Source organism: Chrysemys picta, chromosome 3 (assembly GCF_011386835.1).
Source record: "Chrysemys picta bellii isolate R12L10 chromosome 3, ASM1138683v2, whole genome shotgun sequence".
In the NCBI taxonomy this organism is placed as follows: Eukaryota; Metazoa; Chordata; order Testudines; family Emydidae; genus Chrysemys; species Chrysemys picta.
In genome coordinates, this window is record NC_088793.1 from 171,405,199 (window position 1) to 171,429,718 (window position 24,520).

Here is a 24,520-nt window from a genome sequence, read left to right on the forward strand (position 1 = left end):
AGGACTTTCTGGGAGGGAGGGGAAGGAGCGGAGACGCGGCACTTCCCCACTCCTCCCCCTCCCTCCCAGAAAGTCCTAAGCACCACCAAACAGTTTGGCGGTGAGGGAAGCGCTGGGAGGGAGGGAGAGGAGGCAGAGAAGAGGAACTTGTGCCATGCTCCCTTGTAAAGTTGCTGCTTTTCCACAGAATCTTACAAGCAGTGGACAGAGCAGGCAGCCAAACGACGACATAAGGGAGCATTGTACAACTTTAAATGAGCATGTTCCCTAATTGAGCAGCGACGTAACTTTGAAACAACGTTAAGCAGGAGGACATTAAGTGAGGAGTTACTGTACTTGGACTTTCAGAAAGCCTTTGAGAAGATCCCGCATCAAAGGCTCTTAAGCAAAGTAAGCAGTCATGGGATAAGAGGAAAGGTCCTCTCATGGATCAGTAACTGATTAAAAGTTGGACTGGATGACAGGGGATGGATCACTCGATAATTGCCCTGTTCTGTTCATTCCTGCTGAAACATCTGGTACTGGCCACTGTTGGAAGAGAGGATAGTGGGCTAGATGGACTATTGGTCTGAACCAAGATTGGTCTGAACCAAGATTGGTCTGAACCAGTAAGACCATTTTTATGTATCAGTAGATTCAATATAGCCACTTCAACTGCTGTATACCTAGACATAAGATCCAATAAAATTACTTTTTGACTGTAACTCTACAGTGTCAGATTTTCATTCAACCCAATGGGAGTTAGGCACCTAACCCGCTTAGTGCTCTTGAAAATGCCACTGAGTACCCATCTGCATCTTTAGGCATCTAAATTCCTTTGAAAATCATGGGACTTGTGTATGTCTGGAGATAACCCTTTGCGTGATTGTGGACATATTTGGTATCGCGTGCATGTCAGTTTAGGTGGAGGGCCTCGGGGGGGAAGAGGTGGCATTGAGGCAGAATGGGGAACAGGGCAGAATGGGAACGGGGCCCTGGGCGGAATGGGTCAGACTGTGGGGGAAGGGGTGGGGCCATGGGCGGGGCCATGGGCAGAAGCGGGGAGGGGCTTCAGACTTGGAACTCCTGCAAGGGCCCAGAGCTCCGCCATTGTCCCAGCCAGGGCTGAGAGCTCAACCACGGCCCGTGGCCCTCAGACCCCAGCCAGAGCCATGGGGAGGAGGGGCCAAGCTCTTACCCCCCCCGCCCACCCCAACTGAGGCCACAGGGGGGCTGAGAGCAGTGAGCGGGGGCGTGGCCTTGATCGGAAGAGGCAGGGCAGGGGGCTAGCCTTCCCTGGGAGGAAGCTTCACCCACTGCCCATGTCTGAATTGTTCACCTAACCATGGTCTGAATCCCTATTGTCCCTGTATTCCATTTAACTTCCCCTATCTCTCTCCCTCCCCTCCCCCCCTCTGCCTTGTCATTTTTCTTTGGTCTGGTGTCAGTGAGTGATTGTGTAAAATGCCACAATAGGCTTCATTGACAATGCTGATGGCTCATTTTACAGCATAAAGTGACTCGAGTGGAAGATTGCTCTATAACCCATCCCTTTTGGGGGAATTTTAAGACTGACCGTGACTATCACAAAGGCCTGTTCATTGGCCATGTTGGTAATTGAAAAGTAGTTTCTGAAGTGCTCTCTTTGGTAGCCATATTTTGCTGATATCTGCTGCTCAGGGTGCTGCTGCAGAACATTACCATGGAAACGTAGACTAGGAAGACAGAAAGGACCAAGGTCTGCTAATGTCCAGCCCCAGGAAATCACTCAGGCACAGTTACATCCTCTCTTCCTAATGGCTAACTCCCAACTTTATTGCTGTGACTAAAAATAAAAATCTCAATGTGCCCTGATTGTAAAATTCCTCCCTGATCCCAAAGTTGTTCTGTTTATACCTCTATGGGTGAATTTCACCCTTGTGCAGAGGTAAAGTTGTCAACTTTCTAATTGCACAAAACTGAACACCCTTGCCACACTCCTGCCATGCCCCTGTCCGAGGTCATGCCCCTCCTCTGGCCCTGCTCTGAGGCCCCACCCCCCCACTAACTCCATCCCCCATCATCCATCGCTCGCTCTCCCCCACCCTCACTCATTTTAAATTGGCTGGGGCAGGGGGTTGGGGTGCGGGAGAGGGTGAGGGTGAGGGCTCCAGCTGGAGGTGCAAGCTCCGGGGTGAGGCTGGAAATGAGGGGTTAAGGGTGTTGGAGGGGGTGTGACAGGTTGGATCACAGAACCCCCCTTGGGACCTGCCAACTGATGTGTCAAGACTACTTCTGCCCCTGCTTTCCTGCCCTGGCAGCTTGGGACTTCAGTGCCCAGCTTTGTTTGAGCCAGACCTGCTAGTCTGCTGCAAACCCAGACCCAGGTCTGAACCACATCCCTGAACAGCTGTAGACTTAATTGAAAGCAACGTAAGAAGGGTTCCTGTCTTTAACACTCAGATGCCCAACGCCCAATGGGGTCCAAACCCCAAATAAATCTGTTTTACCCTGTATAAAGCTTATACAGGGTAAACTCATACATTGTTCGCCTGCTATAACACTGATAGAGAGATATGCACAGCTGTTTGGGCCCCCTCCAGGTATTAATACATACCCTGGGTTAATTAATAAGTAAAAAGTGATTTTATTAAATACAGAAAGTAGGATTTAAGTGGTTCCAAGTAGTAACAGACAGAACAAAATGAAATCATAGAATATCAGGGTTGGAAGGGCCCTCAGGAGGTCATCTAGTCCAACCCCCTGCTCAAAGCAGGACCAATCCCCAGACAGATTTTTGCCCCAGATCCCTAAATGACCCCCTCAAGGATTAGAACTCACAACCCTGGGTTTAGCAGGTCAATGCTCAAAGCACTGAGCTACCCCTCCCCCCATAATAAAACATGGAAGTCTAAGCCTAATACAGTAAGAAAACTGAATACAGATAAAACCTCACCCTCAGAGGTGTTCCAGCAAGCTTCCTTTTACAGACTAGTCTTCTTCTAGTCTGGGTCCAGCAATCACTCCCCCCCCCCCCCCCCATAGTTACTGTCCTTTGTTCCAGTTTCTCTCAGGTATCCTTGGGGATGATGAGGCTATCTCTTGAGCCAGCTGAAGACAAAATGGAGGGGTCTCCCAGGGGTTTAAATAGAGTTTCTCTTGTGGGTGGATACCCCTTCCCCCCCCCCATGTAGAATTCCCTCTGATTAGTCAGTTGGGTCTGGAATAACAACAATATCTGTTAAAGTGCAGGTGTCTTGGCATTTAGCCACCAATGCCATGAGGTGGTGTGCCTCAGTTTCCCCTTCTACACAGCAGCATGGGCCTGTTATGCTTTTGCTGCTGTGCCAAGCTTCCAGCCTGTTTACAGATATAAACTGCAGGGTAACATCCTTGCGGGACTGTCTTGTCACCATCCCTAGCATGTACAACAATTTCTTCCACAAATGTCCCACACCTTTAAAGGGTTTACCACTAGCATTAACACCTTTGTTTTAACCCATATATGAATTAGCAAAAGACACAAGATTAACAGCAAATCTACGGTGGACAGGCTTTGTTCACATGATTTAGCTTGTGTCTACTGCATTTTCCCATTTCTTTGTATCCCCTGGTAGGCACTCTGATGCAGATTCTTCTGCCTCTTTGGAGAAGGCTTTTAATTCAGGCATGTGTTTGAGGCTTTGGCAAGGAAAGGGTGTACTGCAACCATGCCTGCCCTTGGCCCCTCCCTCTGGAATTTCTCTGCGCTGGTCCCCACTCCCATGTGAAGCTTCACCCATGCAGAGATTTTTTCCTCCTGCCTTGAAGAGACAGTTTTATCTCTTACAAGCATAGCAAGAACATCTTTCAATGGGGTGCTTTGGATTGGTAAGATCCCCTTGGATACCCCTCTTTCTTTTAGTTGGGGGGGTGCCCCCTTCCAGTAGATATGACCCCCACTTTCTCCTTAAACCCTGATCCACAGGAGAGGGATCTGGCATTTTGAATGCAGATTCTTCACCCTCCTCCTAGGAAAGATCCTCCCTACAAAAGGTGGGCGGACTCTCCACCCCGCCCTCACCTTCCATTTGGGCTTCCCTCTCTGGGTCAGACACTCCTGTGTCCCCCAAAAGGAAAGGTGACCCTGGTCCAGCTGTGGGCTACAGGAACTGGCTACAACCTTCCCTGCCCCCGGAGCTGCATTCTTTGCTGCTGTAAGAGACACCTTTCTATTCCCCCAGCAGTCCATGTGACTTCACCCACCCCTCCGGGACTTTTAGCACAAGATCCCTTCTCACTGCTAACCAACCCTGGCACAGATTCTGCCACATTAAAAAAATCATTCCCTAGTTGAAAAGGTGCAAAATTGTGTGCCACTGTTGCAACAGTCAGCTCAGCCTGCAAAGGACTAGTTTGCATTTGTACTTTAGCTAAAGGTGCAAGGACTTTGTAACCTTCCACCAGTTCTAATTCTGCCATTTTCCCTGGCAACAAATCCTTCTCCTGGATCAGGTCCCTCCTGACCACAGAAATTTCAGCCCCCGGATCTCTCAATCCAACAAGTAATTCGCCATTCAGTTTAATGGCATGCATATGCTCACTGCTTGGTTGTGCAGAAGCAAGCTTTACAAATCCTGTGTGGAAAGAGGCCGCAGCCTGGCTCTGAGAAGTAGCAGCTTCATGTTTTACTTGCTGCCTGTTTCCACTCAGCAAGGGACACTTATTCCTCAGGTGCTCAGTGGACTTACAATGATACCTCTTAGGCTCCTCTGCTTGAACAGGAAATTTGGGACAAGTAACAGGGGAATGGGGAGGTGAACGCCCAGCCTCCTTTTTCCCCAGGGGTAAAATGGTGATTTTGTTTTCGCCCAACCCTGTACCCCTCTGCCAGTAGTTTATGTTTAATTGCAGCTTGTGCTTGCTCAGAAGAGTCTGCAAACCCAGCTAATTCACCCACCGCATTTACCTTTTTGACCCACAAATACTGTTTTACATTATCACTGCACATATTCAGGAATTGTTCCTGAGTAACCAAATCACACATTCCTTCAAAGCTTGTAATGCCTTTCCCCCTCACCCACTTATCTATCAAATTTCTCATTTCATTTACATAAGCTACATTACTCAATCCAGATCCCCTCTTAAAACTCCTGAATTTAACCCTGTAGGTTTCAGGGGTAACCTGAAACTGTTTCAAAACCAGTTCCTTAAATTTACCATAGTTTGAAGCATCAATAGGCATCTTATTGAATATGTCCAGAGCTCTGCCAGTCAGTGTGGTCATCTTTTGATCTTCAGGGATTACATGGAGGGTGCACAGTCTCTCAAAGGCGATGAAATATTTGGCAATATTGCTGGATTCATCATACTGTGGACATAGTTTGGATATGGGAGGGGGTCAGGGCTGGGGTAGGGGTTTGGGGTGTGGGAGGGGTTGTGTGGTGTGGTCTCTGGGAGGGAGCTCAAGGCAGGGGTAGGGGATTGGGGTGTGGGCTGTGGGCTCTGGGAGGGAGTTTGGGTGTGGGAGGGGAGTTCCTACCTGGGGCAGGGGGCTGGGGTGTAGTAGGGGGTGCAGGGTATGGGCTCTGGTAGGGAATTAGGGTGCTGGAGGGGGCTCCAACCTGGGGCAGGGGATTTGGGGTGTGGGTTCCGGCCAGGCAGTGCTCACCTCAGGCGGCTCCTGGTCGGTGGTGCAGCGAGGCTAAGGCAGGCTGCCTGCCTGCTCTGGCTCCGTGCTACTCCCGGAAGCAGCTGGCATGTCCGGCTCCTAGATGGAGAGGCAGCTAGTTGGCTTTGCATGGTGTGCGCTGCCTGTGCCTGCAGGCACCACCCCCACAGCTCCCATTGGCAGTGGTTCCCAGCCAATGGGAGCTGTGGAGCTGGTGCTGAGGCAGCATGCGGAGCTTCCTTGATCGCCTCTGTGCCTAGGGGCTGGACATACCAGCTGCTTCCGGGGAGCTGCGCAGAGCTAGGGCAGGCAGAGAGCCTGCCTTAGCCCTGCTATGCCACCAATTGGACTTTTAACGTCCCACTCAGCAGTGCTGACCAGAGCCACCAGGGTCTTTTTGACTGTGCATTCCGGTCAGAAACTAGATGCCTGGCAACCCTATGCAGAGGGCCAGCTCGAGGTCTGTGCACCTCGTCAGCCCTATTTTGTGGGTGCATAGGGTTGTGCTGGCCTTCAGCACAGGGCTGAAGTTCACCCTGTTGTGGAGTAATCATGGAATCTTTCCTGTACTGAATGTTTTTGATTGCTTGTGATCGTGCTCCCATCCAAGTCAATGGAAAAAAGCCCATTGAATTCTATGGTACAGGGCCCTAATGGAATACCGAGGAACCTTAACTCTGAATTCATTGCTGTGTTGTTAAGAGTTGTTTTGCAAATAGTGGTGTGTGATGTTGGTGTAGGTTTCTTTGTTTTTTTCATTATACCCAATTCAAGTATTTCTGCATCTATATTATAACAACACTTTTCACAGCAAGTTGGGATTTAGTCTTTGAAATGGTTTTCAGGAAAATAATGTCTTTTTAAAGAAAAATATGAGCTTTTCATTCACCTAAAAATCATTTGATATTTTGAGGAGCACATGTGGCAGTAATTATCCAGTTCATTACTGTGCTAATTATATCTTCTGAACTTTATCAAGACAACTGTCATCTGTTTAATGGCTCATTGAGTTACAGCCCATGACCCTTCCATTTCAACAGTCATAGGAATAGCTAGTAATAAATATAGGACTATTGTCCTTTGCTGAAACACTGTCATCCATATGCTGGTAGAACCTCTCCATACTTTGGGGCAAATCTAACCCTTCCTACACAGTCACAGAAAATCCTTTGGCACTGTAAGCAGTCTGGTTCCAGTAGGTGGGCGTGGTTGCAGTGAGCGCGTGGACAGAGCATCTGTTCAGTGCCCAGCCTTGGAACATAGCATCTGCCCCTTTGTCTGTTTTGAGAGAGAATCCGATGTCCAGTCTCAGTAACATGCAGGAGACAAAGGAAATCAGGCTATTCCGTTTACTCTGGTAGCTTTTCTTTTCATTTTTTAATCAGTTATATTGTGTCCCCACAAACTGCTATGGGCCCTAGACAGATCCCTGCTCCAAAGAACCTGTGGTCTAGAACGTACAGGCAAGAGGCGAGAAGGAAACAAGGGTAGGCTTGGGTTGTTTAAGGTCTTCTAATTTTTGTACTCTTCTTTAATTTGTTTTTTGGTAGTCTCCCAAAGTTTACACATCTTCTTCCCCCAGCCTTCTCTCTGTGTTTTTTTATTTGAGCCCTTTCTTATTTACTATCTGACACGCTCCCATTCCTGTTATTGCAAAACTTCCCTGCTTTCTTATTAATCCTTAACTATTACCTCCCCCCTCCCAGCCACCCTCCCAGAGTTATCATGAATTCAGAAGTGGCCTTTTATCTTAATCATATGGCTTTATATTGCAGAAGTGTTAAATACCCAATGTCTCTATTGAGAGCTGCAGGTGCAAAGCATTTCTGAAAATTAATCAATAACCCTTGAGACTGACAGTTTGGTTTTGGTCTAGTTCCCTTGAGCTTTCTGGAGTATCCAAGACTTACCTCCTCTCCTTAACTCTGCTCCACCCTCATCCATCGTGGTCCAAAGGTAGGTGATATCACCAGATACTAAAGTCATTAGAGTACAATGAAAAGCAGTACGGTTGATACTGAGTCACTGTTGAGGCAGTGATGGATGCCTGCTGCCACTGCAGTCTTGCCCAGCTGCACAATCTCTCACCTCATAGGGACAAGGGTTTGATTGGCTCTTCCAAAGGAAATAGGTGGCACTTCAGTTCCAAAAAGGAGGGGGGCTGAGGCTTTGCAGAGAGCCTACTGCTCTGTGCAGTACTGCTGCTTTTTTTTGGCTGGGCCCTGTTTCACTGGGGGAGGCAAGGGAGAGAGCTTGTCATCCTCGCTATCACCTGGGGCCCTAGGCCCAGGAAATGTGCACCCAAGTAGTGATATAGAATAAAGCAGGTAGCAGAGATTCAGAATTCTGCATCACTGATTTGAGCGTGAAAATTAATTGAGTAGGGCCTGTGTGCTGCCGGATTAGAAATTGGGGTTGCTCAGCACCTTGCAGGATTGGGCCCTGAATTGGCATGTACTGTGTGTCAGATTATCAAGAACTAAATGAATTTGCAGAGCAAATGACATTCTGCTGTGGTGCTGTCCAGGCTTCACAGGTGACTGATATACATGAGCACAGAACAACAATTTTCTCTCCCTTTCTCATCCCAAGGTTTTCAACCATCAGAAATCTGGAAAAGCAATTGGATGACAAAGAGAGAAAATTATGTTTTTCTTTGCTCATGTGCATCAGTCACCGGTGAAACCTGGACACTAGCCAAGCCTTATCCCACCAATCTTAGGCGTCAAAACTATTTCTGAAGATGAAGGCTGCTTCTGATGTGAATGGAACCTCTCTCCCACTGATTGCAAGAGGAGCTTTTTTCCCTTCTCATTTAAAAACAAACAACCCTTTATTTAAAGTATTTTCACAGCTAGATAGATCAGGTGTTAAAATATTACAAGTTACCAAAAGGCCTTTTTCTACTTTGCTGACTAAACTGTCTGCATAACAAACAAAACACACACAATGTAGTAAAAATCTGAAACCAGTGAAAAACTATTTCTGATTATCATTAACTATCCATCCACACTCAAGCTCCACCGTGTGCATGGTCTTCATCTCCCACTGACTTCCCCTGAAACAAGCCAGTCTCTTCACTTTGCACATGCCACATCTCATCCCTGAGTAGAATTTTTTTCTGGGAACTCTGGAAAATATCACAGGAGGAAGAATTTAAAAGATACGCTGCTAGATCTTTGCTCCCATTCAGGCAGCACAAAGCAGCCAGGATGCCAGTAAATCCAGTCCCTGAAGATGCCCATGCACAGGGAAGTCTGTGGGGTGTGTAGAGCTGTCACCACAACTCCTATGCAACCCCTCTCCCAACCCCACATTCAGTGTAGGGGGAAATGTCCAGGAGAAAGGGATGTGGCCAGGGTGCCCCTGCAGTTGGCTGATCCCTAGCTCCAAGTATTGCCCCTTGTAGCCCTAGATAGCTGGGTATAAGGCCAGGTTTACACTAGAAGCTTTTGTAACTATAGCAATGTTAGCTAAAAGTGGGATGGATTTATTTATTTTGGGTGACATTTCTGTGCTGGCAAAAGCCCTAGTGTAGATGCAGTTGTACTGATACAGAGGACATGTCTAAATTAGGAGGTTATAGCTATATCAGCAAAACTTTTAAGTGTAGGTTAAGTCCAAGTTAGAGTAGCTCTAAGTCTACTCTAGTGCTAGCCCTGAATTTGCCCAGACCTGGGGGTTGTGGTCATTCTGCTCCTGTGCCAAGTGTGGCTTGGTTTGATCAAAGTGATAAAGATTTCCAAAATTTCCTTGTCCTTCTCTTGGGAGTGAGTGTGGTTTTGAGGTCAATGGAACTGCATATGAGTAAAAGTTTGCAGGATGGAGCCCCACCTATCTATGCTTCTGTGGAGAGAGATCAAAGGGAACTTGGTATGTACATATTAGAGAAAAAAAATGAGTATGCTGCAGTGGTGGGCTCAAGCCACACAGTTTAGAGCTAAATTTGTCTAAAGTCTGAGTGGTAGTTCAGGCCCATCTCTGATAAACTGGGTATTCTAACTCCAGTATCTATAAAAATGATCAGAGGGGGAACAGAATACAAGATGAGGGATGCTACTGAGTGTGATTGAGGATGATGCAACAAGTAATGGCTAAGAGTATCAGTTCCAAGAATTGGAGCATGCTCACAAACCTGACATACTGGTAATCCCTTGGGGGATGTGACCTGCAGGCTGAGAAGAACTGGGCTAGAGAAGCACAGAAGATCCTTTCTAATATTATCAACTAATTGTGTATGTGTATGTAGTTCTGTACATGGAAAAGTGAACTTAACAGATTTAAACTATTCTAAAATTAACTTCCTTCCCAAAGCAAATGTGTCTGCCTGGAATTTCCTCCAACCTGGTAAGTGTCAGTGGCTGAAGTTTTCAAATCACTGAGACATCAAACCCTTATAACTAGAGTGGCTTATAATAGGCTGCCACCATACATTCTTTTTAAATATACAATAGTGCTGTTAAACTGGCATTAAGATTGTGAGCCCAGCTTTTAAACATGAGCTCCTTAATAGGATATGCACATTTTGGGTCTCAACTTATCACTTACTTGTGTCAATGAGCATTTTCCTCCCCCTAAGTTCTGAGTTGCACATCTACATATGGCATTTAGATGTCCTATTAAATAGCCCATGTTTGAAAATTGGGCTGCCTATGTTAAAATGTGTTGGTATTTATTGTATAAAGAGATTCGTAACCATCTGATTCACTGCAATAAAAGTTTAAAAAAATAAGTCTCTTTAGGAAAAGCTAGTTTAATATTGAATAAGTGAAAGAACATTAAGGCTATGTTCTTTGGAGCGGATTCCCAATTTGAGTAGACGTACTTGTGCTAGTTTGATAACAGCTAGCATTCTGTAGCCATGGTAGCACAGCAAGCCCATGTGCCTATAGCCACTGCCTGTGCTGAGTACAAACCCACCCAATCCCGCGGGTATGTACTCATGGTGGCTAGCCTTGGCTGCCACTTGCCACTGCCCATGCTACTGTGGCTACACTACTAATTTTCGTTGGCTAGCTCAATGAGAGCGAGTTGCAAGTATAACTACTTCTATGAATCTCACACCCAGCTCAAGTGTAGATGTAGTCTAAAACAATATTTAATAGGCAGCTGCTGTAAGAGAGATTTGATTGCTTTTTATCTGCGTTATCATAATGTGTACAGTTAGGGAATGAAAAAATATTTGCTATTTTTCAAGGAACTTCATGTTAATTACCATAGGAACCTTTTCAGGTAACTAGTCTCGGAACTTGAAAAGTGCATTCAGTGCAAAAAGATGGGATTCTACATTAAGACTGGAAAGGTTTGAGACAGAGCAGTTCATGCATGAAAAGGCTAAACCTCTTACTGCCTTTCTCAGCTTTATTTGTTGTCCTCTTGAATTTCCTGGCGGAAATTAATTCCTGTCATTTCTATTTCAGCAATTTGTAAAAGCCAAGTCCATCATATGCAGCTTGAGAATACAGACAGATGGGTACGAAGATGGGAAAGATGGGCTTAGAGTGACAACTAGTGTTCAATTTTCTTTCTTTCCAGCTTAATAGAAAAAACAGAAAACAAGAGACAAGGTGGGTGAGGTAGTATCTTTTATTGAACCATGTTCTTTTGGTGAGAAAGACAAGATTTCGAGCTTACACAGAGCTCTTCAGGTCTAGGAAACTTACTTAGGTTGACATAATTGTGTAGTGTAGACATACCCTAAGTTACGTTGACATACAGCCACCTCAGTAATTAAATTGCTTTTGCATGTCCACGCTATGCTCCTTGTGCTGGCATTGCACATCCTCACCAGGAGCACTTGCACCAATTGAACTGTCAGTGTGGGGCATAGTGGGATGGCTTCAGAAAGCCAACAACAGTCGATGTAAGCAATGCAGTGTCTACACTGACACTGCATCAAACGAAATACATTGACCTAAGTACTACACCTCTCACGGAGGTGGAGTTATTAAGTCGGCATAGGGCGAGTTACATCGGCGGGAGTGACATTTTAGTGCTTAAAGAGTTAGGTCAATGCAAGGCAGCTTACGTCTGTGATGGGTTGGATCACAGAAACCCCCTTGGGAGCTGCCACCTGATGTGCAAAAGACTACCTCTGCTCCTGTTTTCCCTGCCAGCTCAGGACTCCAGCACCCTGTCTTGCTGAGCCAGACACTCCCGTCTGCTGCAACACAGACCCAGGGTTTGAATCACTTGTCCCAAAGCTGCAAGTTTACCTGAAAACAGCTCTCAGAAGTGTGCTTGTCTTTAGCACTCAGATGCCCAACTCCCAATGGGGTCTAAACCCAAATACATCCGTTTTACCCTGCATAAAGCTTATGCAGGGCAAACTCATAAATTGTTCGCCCTCTATAACACTGATAGAGAGATATGCACAGTTGTTTGCTCCCCCAGGTATTAATACATACTCTGAGTAAATTACTAAATAAAAAGTGATTTTATTAAATACAGAAAATAGGATTTAAGTGGTTCCAAGTAGTAACAGACAGAACAAAGTAAGTCACCAAGTAAAATAAAATGAAATGCGCAAATCTATGTCTAATCAAACTAAATACAGATAAGTTCCTCACCAATTCCAGAATGCTCCCTTTTACAGGCTAATCTCCTTTTAGCTTGGGTTCAGCAATCACTCACAACCCCTGTAGTTACTGTCCTTTGTTCCAGTTTCCTTCAAGTATCCTGGGGGGGTGGAGAGGCTCCTTCTTTAGCCAGCTGAAGACCAAATGGAGGGGTCTCCCACGGGTTTAAATAGACTCTCTCTCATGGGTGGAGACCCCCTTTTTTCCTCCTATGCAAAGTCCAGCTCCAAGATGGAGTTCTGGAGTCACCTGGGCAAGTCACATGTCCCTGCATGACTCAGTCTTTACAGGCCGAAGTTATTGTCTACATGGTATCTTGCATGTCTCCAGGAAGACTTCTTATGTGGATTGGAGCATTCCAAGATGCATTGTTCTCCAAATGTTTCCTGATCAGGTACTTAACCTGGTGAATTCCTTCCTAAAGAAGCTGACCAAATGCCTCCCAAAGCTTACTTAGAAACCAAGCAACCATACAGCCCATATTCTTAACCTCAAGTAGAAAATGATATATATATGTACAAATAGGATGAATAGATATGTAGACCATAACCTTTACGGAGATATATTACATGGCACAGGCAGCACAAAATATATTCCAGTTATGTCATACATACATTTATAAGCACCCCCTCCCCATAAAGCCTTATGGGGTACACTGTCACAACGCCGAACTAACTCTGTGGTGTAGACCAGGGCTCAGAGTGTCACAGCTAAATACAAGGTGAACAAAGTGTTTAGCATAAGTAGATAACACATTTCCAGGGACCATTCAAGATAAAGTGGATCATTAACACCCCTCTAGTCATAGGGGGAAATGCAAGGGAGGGGGGGTTATTAGTGGGTTATAGATTATTGTAATAAGCCATAAATCCAGTGTCTCTGTTCTGTCCATGACTTTTAGTGTCTAGCAAAGTTATTAATTTAAGCTCCTAGGGTCATTTTTTGTGTGGGTTTCCTTTGAGGATGAGGACTGATAGGTCAGATATGGAGTGATCACTTTGTGAAAAGTGTTCACCCACAGGTGATGTGGTGGTTTTGTTTTTTATCATTTCCTGTGTGAGTTCATTCAAAAGCATAGTGATTATCTGCTTTTACCCACATGGCTGTTATTGGGGCATTAGTGCACTAGATGAGGTACACCACATGTTGTGATAGGCATGTGTAGGATCCATGGATCTTGAAAGATGTGCTGATCACTGTAGTAGTGGAGATATGTCTGCAGGTTTTGCATTTGTTGTTCTGGCAGGGTCTGGTGCCGCTTTGAGTTGGTGTGTTCTGGTCTGTGGGGAGCTTGCTTCTCAGTGAGCTTGGAGAGGTTGGGTGGTTGTTTGAAGGCCAGAAGAGGGGGTTCAAGAAAGATTTATTTCAGGATGGGATCCCCACTGAGTATGGGTTACAGTTGTTGGAGGATACCTCATATGGGTTCCAGTGTGTGGTGGTAGGTGACAACTAGGGGTATGAATTTCCACCATAGCTTCAACAACCACCACCTTCCATTAAACTATCTGGAACACTCCCACACTAGCATCAACTTCCTGGACACCAGAATCAACTTCAACAACGGAACCCTACAGACAGCTATATACAAGAAACAAATGGATCACCACACCTACCTTCATAGATCCAGTAACCTCTCCAAACACACCCAGAAATCTGTTATCTAAACCCAGCACTCAGATACCACAGAACATGCTCTGAGGAGGAAGTCCAGACCTGAACACACTTCAAACCACCATCACCAAACAAGCACACTCCACAAGAGAAGTAGATTGCATCATGGAATGAGCCACCCAAATACACCAAAAGAACCTGCTTCAAAACAGAAATAACCCCCCCACACACAGCACACCCCTAGTTGTCACCTATTCCGGTGGTTTGGGGTCATTAGTTTTAATTTTGCAACACCATCACCAGGGATGCTGGAACAATTTGTATAGTGGAAGTACTGACAGCCATTGAACCAAACTGTAAACACTGTATATGATGGAAACCACTTCCAGCAAGGGGGTGCAGTAGCACCCCCACCATCCCTAGTTCCAGCACCTGTGCCCACCACAATCACTCCAGTGCTTTGCCAAACCTTAACTCCTTTAGCTTCACCCAACCCTATCAATAATATGTAATAATAATGTAGTATAACATCAGAATAGCGATTGGAGGTTCCTTCAAATGTTTTGTAACCTGACATCCTATAGTTGTGATTATCTCTTTCACCAGGATCTTATCTCTTATAGACAAAAATGCACTCAGTTTTCCTAACAGTATTTGCTTATAAATATATAACAGGTGCTTTTCACCTCAGGTACAATTAAGTTATATTACTATTACAATATAAAATCACCTAAGGTATGATTCTATTAATTGTTTCCATGGTAAGTATATAAATCCCCACAAAGTCTTTTAAAAATGCTAGGCCTAATTCTGTACTGCCTTGTATTTGTGAAGTCATTTAGGCTGACATTTTCAAATTTTCATTATACTATGGGAATTAGATGGTCAAATTCCATTGAATGTAATGGGAGTTTTGTATCTAGCTCATTTGTGTTTAGTTGAAAATCCCAGGCTTACAGCAGTGCAAGTTTGGGTGTAAGATGTTGCCATTTTGATTTGGTCTATTTGCACTCTACACATGGGCAAATGACTATTCAAGGTGCAAAGCATGCTTTCTGTCAGTAGAAGGCAGAACCCAATTACATAAATACTAGAGTCGTGCAAAGGATGGAAATTCCATTTCATGAAGGAATTCCAGATTTTGAATTTTTTTCATTCTGACTCGGAATGCAAACCAAAAATTTTAAATTCTCCACAAAGGAAAATTGAGGGGGAAATTCCATTTACGTTGATCAAAATGTTTCATTTAGATTTTGATATTAAAAAAAAAGTGTTGTATTATATTATAATCTAGAACACAAAATACAAAATTCAAAACAAAACATCATTTAAACATGAAAAACCAAAAAGTTTGTGTAGTGAGTCGGTGTGGCTCCCCTCCTGCCCAGAAGAGGGAGCCCCCGTGCAGGCACCAGAGTGGGTGGAGCCACCACCGCCAGTTCCCGCCCCCCGGAAGTCAAGGGGCGGGACAGGAAGTATAAAGGCCGGCCGCCAGCGCTCAGTCAGCCGCCAGCCACCACAGAGAGCAGACGTGCGGCCGGGAGCTCCCGGCCGGGAGACCTCTGAGGCCCGAGGCCCGGACCCTAACTGGCCAGAGCTGCCCCGGGCCCACTACGAGGAGGAGCCGCCGGAGCCCGTCCGCTCCCGTCGCTGGGAGGAACCCTGGGAAACACCCCCACCCCCCCGCTAACCCGGAAGGCAAGACCGCACCAGAACCCCTCCGCCCCTGCTGTTACCCGGAGGAGCCGCCCGAGTGCAGTTGGCCTGATTTCCCGGCGGAGCTACCGGACCTGCCACCAAGCCCTGGCCAAGAGGAGCCCATGCAGATGGACTGGCCCGAGCCCGGTGCGACGAACGAGGTAGGCTCTGAGGGGGATCCTGGAAGTAGCCCGGGGGTAGCCGACCCCAGTCAGGCTGCAGACGAATGTGAGCCAATGTCAGTGTGTTGCAGTCTGGATACCCCACTGACCAACAGTGACAGTAACCGCTGCTAGGGCCCCGGGCTGGAACGCAGTGGAGTGGGTGGGCCTGCGTTCCCCCCTGCCACCCCCGCTCACGGGTGGCAGGCTTCCCCCTCACCCAATGCTCGGCTGTAGGAGCCTAGGCGTACTTTGACTGTTTGCTTGCTCAGCCCCTGCAACCAAGGGCCTGAGCTACAACTGTGTGTGCCCCGCCCTGACCCAGGGCCTGGGCTCCTGAACTGTTTGCGTGCTCAGCCCCTGCAACCAAGGGCCTGAGCTATCCCTGTGTGTGCCCCGCCCTGACCCAGGGCCTGGGCTCTTTGACTGTTTGCTTGCTCAGCCCCTGCAACCAAGGGCTTGAGCTATAACTGTGTGTGCCCCGCCCTGACCCAGGGCCTGGGCTCTTTAACTGTTTGCTCACTCAGCCCCTGCACCAGAGGGCCTGAGCCCCGAACTAACTGTTGTCGGCTCAGCCCCCGCCCCAGAGGGCCTGAGCCCTGAACTACCGGGTGTCTGCTCAGCCCCTGCCTGAGGGCCTGAGCTAGCTGCCGGTTTTGCTCCGCCCCTGCACCGGAGGGCCGGAGCTTCTGAACTAACTGACTGCTTCTTCCAGCAGTAGTGAGTCGGTGCGACTCCCCTCCTGACCAGAAGAGTCGAGCCCCGGCACAGACCTATTACAGTTTCATTCTGAAAATATTGCAATGGGACATTCTGACATTGTTAGAACTTTTTTTCCATTCTTTTCCTAATGAAAATTCTGATGAAATTGACCCAATTTCATAAAGTATTCTGATGGAACTGCTTATTCTGTCAATTTTCTCTGCCAACATCTAATCAGTTTAATAGAATTAAGCAGGACACTAGTAATTTGCAGGTGTCACTTATACAGTAAATTTCTTAATCTTAGAGATCTATAAAAGCAGTAAAACAGAAATGTCCTATATGTTACCTCTTCTCCTTCTTCAATATGATAATCCTTCCTTTGGTTTGGTCCTCCAACAAACATCACATTCAGCTTCTGACAATGCCTGGAAAAAATATTTTAAAGAGATTCGTAAGAATATCTTGCATTTCTATATTTCATCTGAGGATTTAGAAGTATTTTACAGCCAATAACTAATTTATTAAAAAGTTTAGGCAATATAACCCAGTGATTAGGCCCCTGGACTGGAATTCAGGAGACCTGGGTTTTGTAACACGTTTGAGATCTAAAGATGAAACGTGCTATCCGAGAGCTAGGTATAATTATCATTGCAATATCATCTGATAAGACTAGAAGTTTGTAAGTAAAATGTAATGCTTCACAGCTAGTAAAGTTACTGAAAGCTATTGATACGAATGTTGGGCCTGAATCCTCTCACTTACACCACTCTTACAATGGTGTCACAGGAATGAGTTCACCAAAGTTGCACCTGATTTTAAAGTGGTGGAAGTGAGAGGAGAATCAGGCCCTCTGTTTAATTCTGCCATGCTTGTGAATTCTGATGAGCACTTTTTCTCTCAGTTCGACTACTCTGAATGCCAAAATTAGCCTTCAGGTAGCTCCCTTCAGGCCAGACTGTACTTCCAAGTTCCATGTGCAGAAGGGACCCCCTTATGTGTGGATCTCACCCTTCCCTCAAGTCAGCAGCCAGAGGTATTACCTGTCCCAGATAGTATCTTACACAACAGAGACCCCTAATGACAGGGATGCTGGGTAATCCTTGGTAGTCCAGTAGCAATGGAGCAACACTACCATGGAATGCAACTCCGGGATGAGAGCAGGGGCACGCAGAGCTACCATAGAGATAGAGAAGCAATATCTTCACACTGAATCTGGGCCTCAATGCTTAGTGTGTTGCAACGATGCCTATACACTCAGCCATCTTCAACAGAGTCATGTTGGGAGAGTTTCTGAGATGTTGGAACATGCACGTTTTGTTTCGTGGTTTTGTTTTCGCCACCTTCGTTTTGTTTACTGCAAGGAGCATTTTGGTGATCTGAAACATAGGGCCCTAATATACTACAATGCTAAACAACAATAACTGCCTTGACCTTTGTTTAAGTAAAAGCTACACAAATTAAATGATAAAAGTACAATATTCAAATCTCCGATTTCCACAACAGGAGGCTGTACACACTATAATACTCAGCTTATGCCAGCATCACAAAATAAGGATCTGAAATCATAAGCACTCGCATCATGCAGAATTAATGTTCATTTCCAAGGTTGTTTTTTTTTATTTTTTGGCACACTGGTGAACTTATAGTAACATTCTGCTTGTTGCAGGGCACAAAGGACTGCAGTGCTGATAGAGCTGTAAGTAGCATAGCTGACAACTCATGAAATATTAAGACAAAGCATGGGCTGGGCTATAAAATAAAAGGTGGAAGAATATTGTTAGCATGTGAGAGCATCATGACTGAATTCTGAAGGTAGTTAATCTTCATAGAAATCAAGGTATTTCATTTCATTGCAAAGCACCAATGATTTAAAGAGCACTGAGGAGGTCCTTAAACTCCACCTACATTTCTGCAAAGCCACCTAAGTCCAGATGCCACTAAGCTGCTTAAGCCCTGGTGGCATTTAGCCTATTTCAACTGCAGAACCTGATCTAGTAGGCATATTTGCATTCCTAACACCACAAAAAGTACAGCTGGAGCAACCCTTATATTTAAATGGTCAGAGCCTGACACAGGATGTATAAGATGCAGGTTCAAATCCCTTCACTGCCTAATTTGGATCAGGGAGTTGAACCCAGTACTCCCACTTTCTAGCAGAGGGACCTAATCCCTGGGCTATAAGGTATTGTTGGGTGGGCATAGGCAGTGCGTAATTGAGGCTGGGGGAGGCTAAGCCTCCCCAAATCTCACCACCAGGTGAGGGACAGTGGCAGATTTGGGGACCCCAGGAAAAAAAAATCTCTCCCCACCATGGACTTGGGTAATACCCCTGGGGCTGAGGCAGGGGCACAGAGCTTTTTCAGTCTTGGGGCCGCAGTGGAGGTGGGGAAGGAGCGAGCAGGGGGCAGGGTCTCGGGGAGAAGAGGTGGGGTGGGGGCAGAGCCACAGGGGAAGGGGCAGAATCGGGGAAGGGCTCTGGGCTTGGAGCTTCAGCCAGGGCTGAGAGCTTGACCCTGGCCAGGGCCGAGCTCTCAACCTCCCTGCACCCCGTGGCCCTAACCAAGTTCTCAGACCCCCCCCATCCCACGCCAGCCGAGGCCATGGGCGGGGGGTTGAGAGCAGCGAGCAGGGGCATGGCCTTGGACAGAAGAGGCGTGTCAGGGGGCTAGACTGAGCCTCCACAAGAGGAAGCTTCATCCGCCACCCAGCAAAGTATATATCTCTTCTTGATGAAGAACAGAAAAGAGGAATATTCAAAATGCTTCAACAGAGCACAGGTGCAATTGTTAAGCTTAGAAATGAAGACACTTTGCAAAAGTATAGCAGAATTCATTCTGAAATATTTATTTTAAACTAGTCATCAAATGAAAGCAATCACAGACAGAAGACACTTTCTTGTACTCTTTCATTCAATGAGATCTACTCAGGCCTAGCATTTTTGTCTTTCTTTCTGTCTACAATAGAACATAGAACGGTACTTTCAATAGATGGGGGAATGTGCACAGTGATCCTCAGTGAAATCTATATCTTGGAATAGTTACTCAGAAAAGCAAACATTTACACACAGTCATGAAAAGCATTAACATTCCTTAACTTTCAATTACAGAGAATCCTTTGGGGTAGGGGGAAAAAAAAAAGTGGGTTCCTGGAAGTTTTGTTTTTTTACAATTTCCTTTTGATTGATTAAAACAAATATCACAGAAAATAAAAGGAACATAATATAATGTGAAAACTGGATTATAATATAAAAACATCATGAAGAGGGATAGGAAAGAAACTTTTAAAGGAAGCCCTTCTTTTCTTATTCATGTACTGTAGGTTTTGAAGCAAACACATTATGCCTTATTCCACTGACAAAAGAAATAATTATTACTGTGATTGGAAGAAGGTGCCAAATTCTGGACCCTGGCACAGCCACACTGCAAGCGTCCACACCGGTGCTTTTGTCAGTGAAACTTATGTCGCTCAGAGAGGTGTTCTTTCACACCCCTGAGCGACATAAGTTGTACTGACAAAAGTGCTAGTGTAGACATAGCCTGAGTCACAGACAGGAAACTGATCAGGCCATAGCAGCTTGCAGAACCCCCAACTGACAGCTGTGGTAAGCATCCCTCTTCTTCCCTGCCCCCTTGTCTCATGGATTACTCCTTCAGCTCCAGAAGTGAAGGATGACCCCATTATTACAATCAAAAAATAGTAGGAGTAGCCCCTCTCTCACAGCTGGGATGGCTTTCATCACCAAGTCTGGAAACACAAAGTGTGGGGGAAGTAGTGGCAATTTATTAGGTGAATCTCATAATTCACGAGTGTGATCCTATGAGATTTTTTTTCTCCCGTAAAGCTTAATCCATAGCCCACTGAAGTCAGTAGAAAGACTGCTGTAGACTTCAATGAATTTTGGATCAGGGCCATAGACTGCAATGTGCTTAGCACAGCAGTCCATCTATTTTAAATCATTGAACAGTTTTCAAGCACTTTCTGTCTTTAAAAAAAAAAAGTTTGTGGCCAGACCTGAAGAACAATTTTATCCATACTTATTAATCTTTGCCATTTGCATGAAATTTACAGCAGTTTCCTTTTATCCCTGAGACTATGCAAGGTAAAACAAGATCTTCATTTACTTACATAAGCTTATTGCACACTGGGGGCAAAAAAGCAGCTTTGTTTTCTTCTATCCATTTTCTTACATTTACAAGCAGCTCCATGATTCACCAGTAATGAGACTTTTGAGGAAGCTACTGAGTTGGCAGAGAAGTATACAGCATGCACTCTCGGATACAGACTAACACGGCTGCTACTCTGAAAACTCTCGGTATGTTACTCCCACCACAAAGCTCTGGTGATTGGTTGATAAGATAGAGTTCTTCAGGCTTGGGTGACAAAGGGAACTACTTTGTTTGATCAGTCAAAGGTTATTTTGTAGAGCAAACTATAAGCTTAGCCAATAATCAACTCATGTATTTCAAAAACATCTAGATCTTTGCTTAGATCGGTTTAAATATATAAATTGTGTGTGTGTGTGTGTGTGTGTGTGTGTGTTAGCAGGACTAGAAAGAAGACAATCATTCAATTTTTATTCATTGTATTGTTGAAAGTACAGGTTAAATGTCAGTAAATAGCATTATCATAAAAACAATATATTAACTAGATGATTGTTTAGAGTACAATCACACAGAAGAGAGGCTGCATAAAGATATATATATATATATATATATTGTAACAAAGTTCCTCCTCTGCCTTGGTGGGTCCTGCACTTATTAGCAGATTTGCTCGTCTCAGAGATTCATGGCAGCCCTCAGTTTGGCTACTTTCGTGGCTCAAATCTGCTGTTCACTCAGTTAACCTCATCACCGGCCAGCATAGGGAAAAGAACAATCCCTGCAGTCCCTGGTAATCCACCTAATGGGTTGGGGAACAGATCAGAGACCTTCCTCTTTGGTGGAACCCACAGTCCAGGTCAACTCCTCCTGTGTTGGATCAGGAGTTGGGAGGTTTGAGGGGAACCCAGGCCTGCCCTCTACTCAGAGTTCCAGCCCAGGGCCTTGTGGATTGCAGCTGTCTAAAATGTATCCTGTAATGGCTGCATGACAGCTACAACTCCCTAAGCTACTTCCCCATGGCCTTCTCCCAACACCGTCTTTATCCCCACCACAAGACCTTCCTCCTGGTGTCTGATAATGCTTGTACTTCTCAGTCCTACTCTCAGTTCCTAATACCTCTTGCTCCCAGCTCCTTGCATATATACCTCACTGACTGAGATGAGGTCCTTTTTAAACCCAGGTGCCCTTATTAGCCAGCCTGTCCTAATTGAGTCTAGGAGCTTCTTGATTGGCTCCTGGTGTCCTAATTAGCCTGCCTGCCTTAATTGGTTCCTGCTATTACCTTACCCAGGGAAAGGTTGTCTGAGGTTACTTTCTCTCCTGCTGTCCTCTGGCCTGGAGAGAGGAAGGAGGGAGAGGGCTGCTGTTTCTACTGCTGCTAGGCTCTCGCTGCTGCTGCTCCCTTGGCTGGGCCAGACACCCTCCTCCTTCTCTGCTATGTGCTAGCTTGTTGGCTGGCTAGTGAACCCTCTTCCCGCAACCCGCAGTTGCTGCTCTTGCTGTAGCCCCGGGGGGCTGCTGGCCTGCTTCCCAGAGGAGGGGTGTGAGGAACCCCAACCCCAGCTGTTGCTGCTACTGTGGATGCCACCACCTGAGAGCGGTCCTTCCTGCTGGCCACGGGACTGGCGCCTGGAGCTGCTGCTGTGTTTGCTGCCTAGGAGCTGCTGGAGCCTTAGGGAGGCGAAGAAGAGGACCATCTACCAGTGGGGGAGCATGTAGAAATTCTACAGACCACCGTGGAGGGGGCCCTCAAGGACTAAGTAACTTTTGAACTGTGCTCTCGTGGGGGGGGGGTCTAGACTGTGTTTGTGGGGACACAGGGTGTGGTGTGGAGCTTGCCCTCTGGTCCATCTGTGTCCTTCCCCCCCTCAATCCCCACCACCGTCATCGCTGCCCCCTCCACCACCCCCACTGGCTGCTTACCTGGCTTGCCTCGCCCTTTCACCACCTTTTGGGCCAAAAGCAGCAGCCAGTCCATATTGACTCTTTGTACAAGCATACATAGGCACATGTACCCCGCCCCCCTTTGACTGCCCCCTCCTCCTCAGCTTTGCCCCTTGCTACCTGCCCCATTTGCCCCTTACAGCCTTTTGTCCCTCCCCTTTGCCACACCCCCCCCTCGCTAGCTTCAGTTTGTTTGTCTGCCTTGCCTGTTTCCCTCTATAGCTTTTGTTTGTTTGCTCCGCCCCAGCCCTGAAGCTAGCCCCTTGGTTCCTCCGCCCCACTCCTAGCCTGGTTGTTCCCCTCCCCCTGCGGCCCCCCTTGCCCTGATTAGCCCCTCCCCTCATGCACCCATGTCCCCTTCCGTGTGCTTGTGCCCATCCCATTTGAGCTGGTCCCTGTTTCACTTAGGGTGACCAGATCACCAAAGACAAATATCGGGACGCGGGGGGGGGGGGGTGACGTGGGGGGGGGCGTGGCGGGGGGCGGGGCCAAAAAAAAAAAAAAAAAACTTCCTCCGCAAGTGCTGGAGGGAGGCCCGGGAGACTCAGGGGAAGCGCGGGGCCGGGGTAGTGAGAGTCCGGCCTGGCCCCGAGCAGGCAGGACTCAGTTGGGTGGTAGGGCGAGGAAGGGGGCGGCCCACGGGGCCAGGCGGTGGCTGTTCTCACCCCCGGGCAGCGGGACACGGGAGCAGCCGCTGCTGCAGCTCCCACTGCCGCGGGGGAGGAAGCGGCCATGGCGCTCCGCGGCTGCGGCTCTGGCGCCCCCGAACCCCCCGAGCCGGGGCCTGCTGCGGGGACCCAGCAGCGCGTACGCTGCGCCCAGCCCCTGGCCAGTCGCGTCTGGGCTGCTGCCCAGCTGGTGCTATCCTGCGGCGGCCCCGGAGTGGGGGCAGCAGGCCCCAGCCCCCCCGTCCCGCAGGGGAACGAACGGGGCTGGGCTGCCGGTGCCTCCGCCCCGGGGCCGCCGCGCGATAGCACCAGCTGGGCAGCCCAGACGTGCCTAGCCAGGGGCTGGGCCCAGCGTACGCGCTGCTGCAGGCCCCGGCTCGGGGGGTTCGGGGGCGCCAGAGCCGCCGAGCGCCATGGCCGCTTCCTCCCCCGTCGCCTGGCCCCGCGGGTCGCCCCCCTCCTCTCCCAACCACCCAACTGAGTCCTGCCTGCACTGGGCCAGGCCGGACTGTTACTCACCCCGGCCCCGCGCTTCCCCTGCGTCTCCCGGGCCTCCCTCCAGCGCTTGCGGAGGGAGGGGGAATGGTGAGCCCGGGGAAGAGGCGGGGATTCGGGGAGGGAGCCAATCGGGGGAGGAGGGGGCGGAGTCGGGGCAGGGGGGGGGGGGCGCGAGCACTTCCGGGCTCGAGGCTTGGGGCATTTCCTTGTTTGTCCAGTGTCCCGACCGCACGTCGGTCGGGACGCGGGACAAACAAGGAAATATCGGGACGGTCCCGATAAAATCGGGACGTCTGGTCACCCTAGTTTCACTGCACCCCCCTCCCCCCATGCTGTTTCATCCCCTATTCCCCTAGTGAAACTAGAGAAGCTGGAATTCCATCCTGAGTTGGCCCCCTGCCCCCCCCACCCCGATTACCCCCGCCCCCCCGATTCAGCCCTCCCCATCCAACCCCTCCTCCCCTGCCTGCAGCCTAGCGGGGAGGAGTGGTTGCCCCCATTCCCCTCCTCCCTCTGGTGTTTGTCCTCCCCCCACTCTCATTATGGCAGGGGATGAGGCAGATGGGACCCCTCGGGCAGACCTTTCAGCCCCTCCTCCGCCTGCCCCCCATCAACCCCTCAGGCTTCCACCTCAACCGCCGCTGCCGAACAACCTGCTACCGCCCCCACTGGGGCGCCGACAGCAGCAGGCACCAGGGTGACCTCCGCTGCTGCGACGTCCCTTGCCCCCTCTGACTCTGGGGGAGCCCCCCCCAGCCGGCAGGAAGGACCAGGGCAAAAAGAAGGGTAGGAGCCCTGCCAAAAAGACCGGGCCCTCTATGGCAAGGGCTGCCCCACCACCAACCGCAGCGTCCCTCCCCGCTGCTCCCTCCACTAGCTCTACAGGTGCCCTCCCGCCTGCCGCTACGTCATCTCTTCCGACCATTGCCTCCGCTACCATCTATAGTGG

General features: G+C 47.9%; 1 protein-coding gene and 1 long non-coding RNA gene across 4 annotated transcripts in view; one reads left to right on the forward strand and one right to left on the reverse strand.

The window, feature by feature from the left end:
* Nucleotides 1-20,717, reverse strand: part of HAAO (3-hydroxyanthranilate 3,4-dioxygenase) — a 71,202-nt gene extending 50,485 nt beyond the window's left edge. The window contains exons 1-2 of one of the 2 annotated variants that reach the window (XM_042855144.2): nucleotides 20,487-20,717; nucleotides 16,708-16,786 (exon numbers count right to left, since the gene is read on the reverse strand). In XM_042855144.2, coding sequence (XP_042711078.2) covers nucleotides 16,708-16,786; nucleotides 20,487-20,566 — 159 coding nt within the window. In that variant the 5' untranslated portion in view covers nucleotides 20,567-20,717. The remainder of the gene's footprint in view (nucleotides 1-16,707; nucleotides 16,787-20,486) is intronic. The other variant, XM_005296097.5, reaches the window with a different exon arrangement.
* Nucleotides 2,950-11,185, forward strand: LOC122174171 (uncharacterized). Of its 2 annotated transcripts, XR_006175619.2 has the most exons (3): nucleotides 2,950-3,828; nucleotides 7,485-7,564; nucleotides 8,201-11,185. It is a non-coding gene; the product is annotated as an uncharacterized LOC122174171 (long non-coding RNA). The 2 variants fall into 2 exon arrangements; XR_006175618.2 differs by having other exon boundaries at nucleotides 7,485-11,185.
* Nucleotides 20,718-24,520: the final 3,803 nt, after the last annotated feature.